We start from the raw sequence: 10,453 nt of genomic DNA on the forward strand, positions 1-10,453 counted from the left end.
GCTTTCACCTCCTCCCCAGGCACCAGGTCCTCCTCCATTGCTCCACCACTTGGTGTCTTTCCAGGCCGGGCTTTGGGTCCAGCTGAGGCTTCAGGGAGAGAGAGAAGAGCATCCTAAAAGCCCAGCAGGTGGCCAGCAGGTGAGAAAAGCTCAGCCTGAGGACTTCTTCTCCACCTGGCCGAAGCAGACCACGAAGGCACTGCCACCGCCTCCAGCTTCCCCCAGCTGGGGCACATCCAGATGCCTCTGCTTGGGGCAGAGTGGAGACCTCAGCAGAGGAGCCTCCCTCCACCAAGGGCTTGGCCAAGGATGCTTGATGGGGCTGGGGAGGGTCTCCACACCCACGACTTCCCCCACCCAGGGCTGGCACTCCCAGCAGGTGACTGGTGGTGAGCTCCTTCTTCCACTCAGATTCACTGTGGCACGGAGCAGGGCAGCAGGCAGCCCCCCACCTTGGCTCCTCCTGATGCCAGGGGCTTGGTCAGGGCCGTGGTGTCTTCCAAAGCACCCTCTTGGCATTGCCCAGCAGCAGGGGAAAATGCTTCTTGGAAGCCTTGTGCTCATTGCTCTACCAGTATCAAAGTTGGCTGTGGGAAAGCCACAATCCCCCTGGCTGAGAGGAGTTGGCTGCTGGTTTGGTCAGGGTCAGAGGGGGGAGCTTAGCCCTTGTCCTGGCTCAGAGGAGCTCCCTTTTCAGTCAAGCTCTTTAGGAAAACAAACAGAGAGAGAGAGGCAGAGGAGAAGGTGTCAGTACTGGAGGGGCACCAACACCCCGGGGCAGAAGGGGAGAGCCCTGCTGTGTTGTGCTGTGGACCTGGGCCCCGCTCACTGCCACCTCTCAGCCTCCTCCTGCCACCAGCTGGAGCCCCCAGGGTTCCCCTCTGCCCAGCTCAAGCCAGCCTGGCTCCTCAACCCTGGGCCTCTGGCTCCTAAATGCTTCCAACCAGGGCTGGACCTCCTGGGGGCAGGGTGAAAGCCAGGGGAGGGACGGAGCAGAGCTGAAGGCGGCCCAGAGCCTGGGCACTGCTGCTCCAGGACAAGGCAGCTGCACAGAGAGGCTGAGCAACCTCTGCACCACCTCTCCTCTTGGGTGCAGGACTCCTCCTAAACCCTGGGGGTCTCAACAGGCAGCCACCTCCAAGCTTCAGCACGAGGCTCCAACAGGACCAGCGCTTGCCAGGGGCACAGGCTCCCATCCTGGGGTGAAGGCAGTCACAGAGTGATAGGGGTTGGGAGGGGACCTCTGGAGACCATCCTGGAGGTCAGCTCCCCCTCCCCTTGCCAGAGCAGGAACACATCCAGGTGGGGCTTGAAAGTCTCTAGAGAAGGGAGGACTCCACAACCTCTCTGGGGCAGCCTGCTCCAGGCCCCCAGCACCCTCACACCAAAGAAGTTTCTCCTCCTGCTGAGGTGGGAGATCAACCTCCAGCCTGCCAACCTCCAGCCTGACTTCTGCAGCAGGTCTGCTGTGTGCCTCTGCACCCCCTATCCCCTGCCCTCCTTCCATGCAAGGCCACCTTGGGAACCTCTGTGCCTGCCCAGGACCACCTCTGGCCCCTCCAGGGGTCGGCTCAGGACCTGCTGCCCCTGCCTAGGCTCGGGGGGAGGACGCAGCGACAGCCAGCAGCACCTTGTGGGCTCTGCTGCCCTACAGGGTGGCTCCCCCCGCGGTGAAGTGCAGCTCTGGGTGGGGTGGGGGGCTGCAGAAGCCCCCCAGCAGCAGCAGCAGCAGCAGCAGGGGGGGTCAGGGGTGGGCGAGCAGCATACGCACCGTTCCTTTCGGGGTGTTGCCATCGGCCTGCAGGTTGAGGAAGGGGTTGGGCTGTGCTGCCAGCACGGGAGGGATGCCTGACCCCGAGGCCAGCAGGCTGCTCCCAGCAGCGTTGAGAGGTGGGGTGGCCTGGGAAGCCAGGAGGGCATTGCTAGGGTTGAGCTGTTGGGGGGAAAGGGAAGCCAGGAGAGAGGAGCTGCTGCTGCTGCTGCTGCTGCTGCTGCAACTGCTGCTGCTGCTGCTGCTGGGGGCTGGCTGAGGGGCTGAGGTCATCAGGGCAGCGGTGCTGGAGTGCAGGGGGGCAGAGGTGGCTGCTAGGAGGCTGCTCATGGACAGCTGGGAGGAGTTGGTCATCTGCAGCCGCTGCAGCTCCCTCTTCTGCTGGATCTGCTGCATCATCTGGAACACCAGGGCCTGCTGCTCCTGCAGGGGAGAGGGAAGGCTCAGTGGGGGGGGGGGGGGAGCTGGGCTTGCTGGAGGGGGGCTGGGGGGGGTGGGATTTGGGCCACAGCTCACCAGCAGCCAGAGGAACCCCCACCCCCCCCCTTGAACGCAGCCCAACTTGGCACCCATCACTACAGCAACCATCGACCAGGGCTGAGCTCTGACATCGTTCCCACAGCCACAGGGAGGCAGCTGATGGGCAGGGTGACATCAGCTGCTGCCAAGAGAGGCCCTTGGAACTCTGCTTTTCCTGGGATATAAATAGATTGACCCAGAAATCCTCCCAGAGCAACGGGGCCAGGCCCAGGGCAGAGCTGAACCAGCAGAGCTTCACTGACTGGAGCTGGGAGCACTCCCTGCAGCCCCCAGGCAGGGCAGGGACACCCCAGAGGCACCTGCAGGGCAAGGGAAGGTGGCTCCCAGGGACATGGACTGCTCACCACCTCCCCCACAGCAGCCCAGGATGAGGCTCCTGCTCCACCCAAGAGGATGCAGGCAGCCAGCCAAGGTCCTCAGGACAGCTGCCTGATGCTTCTCCAGACCCCAAAGTCCTCAACCCCCTCCAAAGCCCTCCCCCAGCACCCCCAGCCATAGAATCATAGAGTGGGAGAGGCTGGAAGGGAGCTCTGGAGCTCAGTCCAAGCCCAGCCTGCCCCAGCAGGGCCCCCCCAGCAGCTTGCCCAGCAGCACAATGCCCAGGGGGGGGGTTGGAAGCTCTCCACACCAGGAGACTCCACAACCTCTCTGGGCAGCCTGCTCCAGGCCTCCAGCACCAAAAAACCTCTCTCCTCCTGCTCAGATGGAACCTCCTGGGGGTCCACTTTGTGCCCCTTGCCCTGCCCCTGGGCACCCCTGAGCAGAGCCTGGCCCCAGCCTCTTGCCCCCCCCCCCCAGCCTTTGCCTCTTGCTGAGCTGCCCTCTGGGGCTGCTCCCCTCCAGGCTCAGCAGCCCCCGGGGGGGCAACACTCACCGGGTTAAGGGGCTGGGAGGTGAGGAGCTGCTGGAGCTGCTGGAGCTGCTGCTCGTGCTGGTGCAGGACCTGCCGCTGCTGCTCGGTCAGGGGACTCAGGCTGGGAACGCTGCGGAGGGAGGGGGGCAGCAGGGCAGGCAAGGTCAGCACCGGCCCCCGGGCTCGGCCCCGCAGGCGCAGGGAGGCTTCCTTCCCCCCCACCCCCCGCACCCCCTCCCAACCTCCCGGGGCTGAGCTGCTGCTGGAGAGGGCAGGGCAGTGCCCAGGAGCTTCCCCATCCTCCTCCTCCTCCTCACCTGCTGAGGCTGCTGGAGAGCTGCAGGGTCGGCGGCCCCTGGCTGAGCGCGCTGGCCGGCTGCGCTGCCTGGGCTCCGTTCAGGCTCCCCAGGATCCCGTTGAGGGGCATCTGCTGGCCTCCTGCCAGGCTCCCCATCAGGCTGTCCACCATGGGCACCGTGGAGAGGCCGTGGCTGGCAGCGCTGCCTCCTCCTCCTCCTCCTCCTCCTCCCGCCCCCAGCCCGCCGCCGGCCGCCCTGGGCAGCCCCGTTCACCTGCGGCCCCCCGGGCAGGGGGAGCGAGGCAGGGCTCTGCTGCAGCATGGGCAGGGGGGGAGGAGTGCTGTGGAAGGACAGGGAAGAGCTGCTCCTGCTGGGGCAACCTGAGTGAGGGTCCTGGGGGGAGAAAGGGACACAAGAGCATCGGACTGGGGGCAGCTCAGCTCGGGGAGAGCTCAGCTCAGCTCCCATGGGGTGGGGGGTGGGGTTCAAGGCAGGAGCTGGGAGGTGGGAGGTGGTGGTGGGGAGGGGGAAGCTGTGAGTGCAAGCACAGAGTGCTCAGCAAGGTCCTTCCCAGATCTCAGAGCTGCTCTGCTGGACCTCCAGAGCCACCCAGAAGCTTCCTCACCTCAGGCTCCCAAGCCCTGCCCTGAGCCTCAGCGCTGAGAGCACCCCAAGAGCAGGCACCCCAGGGACAGGAACCTGGACCCCCAAGGCTTCACCACCTGGGAGGCCACTGCTCTGCTCCCCCCCCCCCCCCCAGGGGCTGGTGCTGGCCCAGCTTACCTCAGAGGAAGTGGAGAGGGAGTTCTCAATCCCAAAGCTGTTCTTGCAGGGGGGGCTCTTGCTGATGCTCAGGGAATCGTTGGTGCAGACTGGGAGGAGGGAGGATGAAGATCAGGGTGGGAGGACACTCTGATACCACCCAAGGGTCAGATCCTCCCCACTGTGACCCCCCCCCATCTCCTGCCCTCTGCTAGGGCAGGGCTCAGAAATGCTTGCCAGTGAGGCTGGGGAGAGCCTGGCACAGGCTGCCCAGGGGAGGTTGTGGCTGTCCCCCTCCCTGGAGGTGTTTCAGACCAGGCTGGATGAGGCCTTGGAGCAGCCTGGGCTGGTGGGAGGTGTCCCTGCCCATGGCAGGGGGCTGGGACTGGGTGGTCTTGAAGGTCCCTTCCAACCCAACCCATTCCAGGGCTCCAGGAGGGTGCTGCCTCCACCTCCCCCCCTCGCCCCCAGCACCCTCACCATTGGGAGGCAGAATGTACTGGGCCTGGCTGCCTGGCCCATTGCTGCTGGTCACCACGGGGAAGGGGACAGAGAGCTGGACATTGAGGAGCTGCAAACGTTCCTTCTTGGCTGTCAGGGTCATGATCTGCTCCTGCAGCCTCTGGTTCTCCTTCTGCAGCGAGTGCAGGGCTTTGAGCATCTCCACAACTGCAGGCAAGGGCAGGGCAAGGGGGGGGAAAGGGGACAGGGTGAGGGGAGGGAAGAGAGGGTGGTGGAATGAGGAGCAGGAGAGCCACAGGAGGAACCACAATTAGACCACACTGGAGGGGGAGACCACAGCCCCACTCCCCCATGCCACAGATATGCTTTGGCCCCCACCCAGCTCCTCTGCCTGTGGGCAAAATCCCAGCTGGCTCCCAGAGGGACAAGCTAAGGAGCTCTGCTCCCCCAGCCCCACACTCTCAGGGTCTCACTCTCCACCTCCCCCAGCCCCCCACCCTCAGGGTCTCACTCTCCACCTCCCCCCAGCCCCACACCCTCAGGGTCTCACTCTCCACCTCCCCCAGCCCCACACTCTCAGGGTCTCACCCTCCACCTCCCCCAGCCCCACACCCTCAGGGTCTCACTCTCCACCTCCCCCAGCCCCACACCCTCAGGGTCTCACTCTCCACCTCCCCCAGCCCCACACCCTCAGGGTCTCACTCTCCACCTCCCCCAGCCCCCCACCCTCAGGGTCTCACTCTCCACCTCCCCCAGCCCCACACCCTCAGGGTCTCACCCTCCACCTCCCCCAGCCCCCTGCCCCAGGGACTCACTGTTCACCCCAGCCTCCCCATTGCCCTGCTTCTCCAGGAGCTGCTCAATGTTGGGGGTGGCCTGGGGGACATTCTCCAGCTGCCCACTGCTGCTACAAGACACTGTCTGGTCAAAGAGGGTCGGCAGGCTGCTGATGGGCGACCTGGGGAAGGGTTGGGGACGTGTCAGAGAGCTTCTCCGCTCCGGACCCGCTCTGCTCTGCTGCCTTCTGCTCACATCTCCTCTGCCTCACCCTGGGAGTGGCTGCATCTCGCCCAGCCTGGCTCTGCTCCACTCCAGGAGAGCCTTGGCTCGTGTGGGAAAAGCAAAGCTGCCTCCTTACATCCCATCCCAGTGCATTGCATCCCATTCTATCTTACCCCATCTCATCTCATCCCATCCCAGTCTACCTTCCCCATCCCACCTCATCCCATCCCATCCCACCTTTGCCATCCCATTCTAGCTTACCCCATCCCACCTCATCCCATCCATCTTATCCCATTCCATCTTCCCCATCCCATTCCATCTTATCCCATTCCAGTCCATCTTACCCCATCCCATCCCATCCCATTCTATCTTCCCCATCTTATCCCATCCCATCCTACCTTCCCCATCCCATCCTACCTTCCCCATCCCATCCTACCTTCCCCATCCCATCCTCTCCTACCTTAACCCCACCCCATCCCCAAGGAGAAGGGCAGAAGCTGCCTCCACTCCTCTCCTCCCCCCCCCGCCCACAGCCCTTCCCCGTTCCTTGCTGTGTCATCCCAAGGCTTCCCGAGCTCCAAGCCCTTCCCAGGCGGCTGCGGGGCCCCCGCGGGGCCGCTGGAGGACACTCACATGGACGAGAGGCTCTCCTGGGGGGAGGTCCCTCGGCAGCCAAACCCGCAGTCCTCCAGGTCAGGCTCTGGGGTGGGGGGGACAAGAGACACAGGACCCGGTGTGGCGGAGGCGCCCGGCGCCGGCAGGTGCCCGCTCCGTGCCCCGGGGGTTTGGGGGCTGTGGTGCTGCCGGTGGCCGCTAGAGGGCAGCAGGGAGCAGCGCTCCGCCCGCCGCGGGAGGGGCTGCCTGGCACCGGCACTGCCCGGGGGGCACCCGGGGAAGGGCACCGGCGACCCCCCCCCCCCCCCCGCTGCTGAACGGCAGGGGACAGATCGCAGGGCTGGGGGTGAGGGGGTGGGGGGGGACATGGCTCGGAGCCGTGGGGAGCTTGGACGGGGGGCTGGGGGGGAGCATGCGGGGTGCATGCAGGGAAACTCGGGGGGCAGCTTGGGGGCAGCCTGGGGGGAGGTTTGGGGGCAGCTTGGAGGGGAGTTTGGGGGGGGAGCATGCAGGGAGCTTGCAGGGAAACTCGGGGGGCAGCTTGGGGGAAGCCTTGGGGGGAGGTTTGGGGGCAGCTTGGAGGGGAGTTTGGGGGGGAGCATGCGGGGAGCTTGCAGGGAAACTTGGGGGGCAGCTTGGAGGGCAGTTAGGGGGGGGCGCATGCGGGGTGCATGCAGGGAAACTCGGGGGGCAGCTTGGGGCAAGCCTGGGGGGAGGTTTGGGGGCAGCTTGGAGGGGAATTTGGGGGGGGAGCATGCGGGGAGTTTGCAGGGAAACTCGGGGGGCAGCTTGGGGGGAGACTGGGGGGCAGCATGCAGGGAAGTTTGGGGCGAGCTTGAAGGGAATTTGGGGGGCAGCATGGGGGAGAGCCTGGGGGGAGGTTGCAGGGCAGTTAGGGGCAGCCTGGGGGGAGCTTACAGGGTTGGTTTTTTTTGGGGGGTGGGTTGCAGGAAGCTGAGCAGCCCCAGAAGAAGCTTTGCTGAGCCTCCAAAGCTGACTCAATCCTCTGCAAAGCTTCAACTCAGCTCCCTCCCGAGCACCCCTGCAGCCCTCTGCCTCCGGGAGCCTTGCCCAAAGGGAATCAAGGATCCCTCTGGGGCTCTTCCCAGAGTTTCCAGAGGCTGGAAACTAAACTTAAAAGAGCTTCAGCCTCCAGCAGCTGCGCCCCCCCCGCCCCAGAGCCCTCCCTGATGCCGGGGAGCTGGGGGGACACCACCCCCTGGAGCTGCTGGGGGGACGTCTCCCCCCCGAGGGGAGGGAACCAAGGAGTGGATTTCTCTGCCTTGCCTCCCATCCCCGGAGCCTGCCAGCCCATAAACACACATCCCCCCTCCTCCTCCTCCTTCTCCCCCTCCTCCTCCTCCTTCTCCCCCTCCCCTTTCTCCTCCTCCCCCTCCCCTCCCGGCCCTGGGACGTGTCAGATGTTGTGGCTGCAGCCCGCAGCGGGCAGCTGCCTGCCTCGCCCCTCCTCTTCTTCACGCACAGAGGGAGACTTCCTCCGTGCAGGGAGCTGGGAAGTCTCCTGCAGGGAACGCTCTGATTTACAGAGCAAGGCCCCGAGCAGGGCAGCAGCTCCTGCCAGCAGCTCCTGCCGCTGAGAACCAGCCCCCAGCTGCTCCCCCAGCAGCTCCCACCGGCAGCTCCGGGCTGGGCTCCTCGCTCCTCCCCCCAGCCCCAGGGACTCCCCCGGCCCCAGGGACTCCCCCAGCCCCAGGGACTCCCCCAGCCCCAGGGACTCCCCCGGCCTGCCCCTCGGGCACAGCTGGGACACCCTCCTGGCTTTCCTGAGGCTCCAGCCCCTGGAGCTCCAACTTCAGGTTGCTCAGGACCCAGATTCCTCTCCCTGAGAGCCTCCTGGAGGGAGACTTCCTCCCCTGAGAGCCTCCTGGAGGGAGATGTCTCCCCCTGAGAGCCTCCTGGAGGGAGATGTCTCCCCCTGAGAGCCTCCTGCAGGGAGACTTTCTCCCCTGAGAGCCTTCTGGAAGGAGACTTCCTCCCCTGAGAGCCTCCTGGAGGGAGATATCTCCCCCTGAGAGCCTCCTGCAGGGAGATGTCTCCCCCTGAGAGCCTCCTGCAGGGAGACTTCCTCCCCCTGAGAACCTTCTGGAGGGAGACTTCCTCCCCTGAGAGTCCCCTGGAGGGAGGACCCAGCCCACACTGGAGGTCCTAATTCACAGGCTGGAGGTCCCAGCTCCCATCCTGCAGGTCCCAGCCCCCACACTGGAGGTCCCAGATCCCACACTGGGGGTCCCAGCTCCCATCCTGGAGCTCCCAGCCCATCTTGGGGGTCCCAGCTCCCATCCTGGAGCTCCCAGATCCCACAGTGGGGGTCCCAGCCCCCATCCTGGAGGTCCCAGCCCCCCCTGGGGGGAGGTCCCAGCTCACATACCTGCTGGCTCACGTACCTGCCCGGCTGCTCTCTGCCTGGTTCAGGAGGGGGTTGATGGAGAGCCCAGAGGTGAGAGGGCTTCCAAAGATGTGTGAGGAAGGGAGGCTGAAGGTGGAGCCTGCCAAGGAGAACACCTGCAGGGCAAAGGGATGGAGAGAGAGAGACACAGAGAGAGCAAAATGACTTCCCAGGAGTCCACCAGGACAGAAATTTGATGACCTCCAGAGCTCCCTTCCAGCTCCTCTGATTCCTCATGGCCATAGCCTGGGAGGGGCTGGAAGGGACCCTCTGGAGGGCACCCAGCCCAAGCCCCCTGCCCAGGCACAGCCACCCAGGGAAGGTCACTCAGGAGCACATCCAGGGGGGGTTGGAAGCTCTCTCCAGCACCTCCCTGGGCAGCCTGCTCCAGGCCTCCAGCAGCCTCCAGCTCAGGAAGTTCCTCCTCATGTTCAGGTGGAGCTTCTCCTGGGCCACTTTGTGCCCACTGCCCCTTGGCCTGGCACTGGGCACCGCTGCCAACAGCCTGGCCCCAGCCTCCTGCCCCCCCACCCTTGAGGTATTGATCAGCATTGCTCAGGTCCCCCCCCAGGCTGCTCTTCTCCACACTCAGCCTCTCCTCCCCTCAGAGCTGTTCCAGGCCCCTCAGCATCTCTGCAGCCCTTTGCTGTGCCCTCTCCAGCAGGTCCCTGAGGTCCTCCTTGAGCTGGGGAGCCCAGAGCTGGTCCCAGCCCTGCAGCTGTGCCCTCCCCAGCAGGTCCCTGAGGTCCTCCTTGAGCTGGGGAGCCCAGAGCTGGTCCCAGCCCTGCAGCTGTGCCCTCCCCAGCGCTGAGCTGAGGGGCAGCAGAGCCTCCCTCAGCCTGCTGGCCTCACTCTCCTCGCTGCCCCCCCCAAGGTTCCATCGACCTCCTTGGCCAGCAGGGCACACTGGGGGCTCCTGGGCACCCTGCTGCCCACCACACATCCCAGCAAGGCAGTGAGCAAAGAGCTGATGGAGGGAAGGAGCTGGGGCAAGATGCTCTTCTCCAGGCCCCTCAGCCCCTCCTCACCTCAGAGCTGTTCCAGGCCCCTCAGCATCTCTGCAGCCCTTTGCTCTGCCCCCTCCCCAAAGCCACAGAGAAGAGTGGGGATGGAGGGTGGACAGCAGAAGGGGCTCCCCAGGGCGGCTCTGAGGCTCTTACCTGTGTGGTGGAGACCGAGGAGGAGGAGGAGGAGGCTGGGATGGTGCTGGCAAAGGGAGACCTGCTGAGCTGGGGCAGGGAGGAGGTGCCCTGGTGTGCCAGGAGGCTGGAGGAGAGGGGAGTGCTGCAGACAGCTCGCAGCACTCCCCCCGCGTGGGAGATGGGGTCCTTGTTACTGGTGTAGATGCCTGGGAGGGGAGGAGCAGGAGGAGAGGTGTTAGAGCAGCCCCCCAGCCCCCCCCAGCCCTGCCCAGGGACCACAGTGGCACTCAGGGACCCCTCCATGATGCTCAGGGACCACAGTGAGACCCAGGGACCCTTCCATGATGCTCACGATCCTGGTGATGCTCAGGGACCACAGTGGCACCCAGGGACCCCTCCATGGCTCCCAGGGACCCTTCCATGGTGCCCAGGGACCACAGTGGCACTCAGGGACCCTTCCATGGTGCCCAGGGACCACAGTGGCACTCAGGGACCCTTCCATGATGCTCAGGGACCACAGTGACACCCAGAGATCCCTCCACAATACTCATGACCCTGGTGATGCTCAGGGACCACAGTGGCACCCAGGGACCCTTCCAT

At 65.3% G+C, this 10,453-nt stretch overlaps 1 protein-coding gene across 1 annotated transcript; it reads right to left on the reverse strand.

Moving 5' to 3' along the window:
• Positions 1 to 10,156, reverse strand: LOC137461578 (protein AF-17-like). Its single transcript, XM_068171269.1, has 11 exons — positions 9,872 to 10,156; positions 8,710 to 8,827; positions 6,323 to 6,389; positions 5,503 to 5,645; positions 4,706 to 4,894; positions 4,247 to 4,335; positions 3,718 to 3,856; positions 3,482 to 3,686; positions 3,186 to 3,294; positions 1,772 to 2,194; positions 1 to 704 (listed from the first exon to the last, which is right to left on the reverse strand). The coding sequence occupies exons 1-11, from the start codon at positions 10,154 to 10,156 to the stop codon at positions 660 to 662; spliced, it is 1,812 nt and encodes a 603-aa protein (XP_068027370.1). The 3' UTR covers positions 1 to 659.
• Positions 10,157 to 10,453: the final 297 nt, after the last annotated feature.

This window comes from Melanerpes formicivorus, unplaced genomic scaffold, assembly GCF_026170545.1.
Source record: "Melanerpes formicivorus ecotype bairdi unplaced genomic scaffold, bMelFor1.0.p_v2 SCAF_2585, whole genome shotgun sequence".
Lineage (NCBI taxonomy): Eukaryota > Metazoa > Chordata > Aves > Piciformes > Picidae > Melanerpes > Melanerpes formicivorus.

Bases quoted from the DNA above. Each gene is read 5' to 3' on its own strand.
- LOC137461578 (XM_068171269.1), bottom strand. From the start codon at position 10,156: ATGGAGGGGTCCCTGAGTGCCACTGTGGTCCCTGGGCAGGGCTGGGGG. The intron at 8,828-9,871 runs GTAAGAGCCTCA...TTTGCCCTGCAG, and splicing joins CCTCGGTCTCCACCACACAG to GTGTTCTCCTTGGCAGGCTC. The intron at 3,295-3,481 runs GTGAGGAGGAGG...CTCCCTCCGCAG, and splicing joins CTCTCCAGCAGCCTCAGCAG to CGTTCCCAGCCTGAGTCCCC.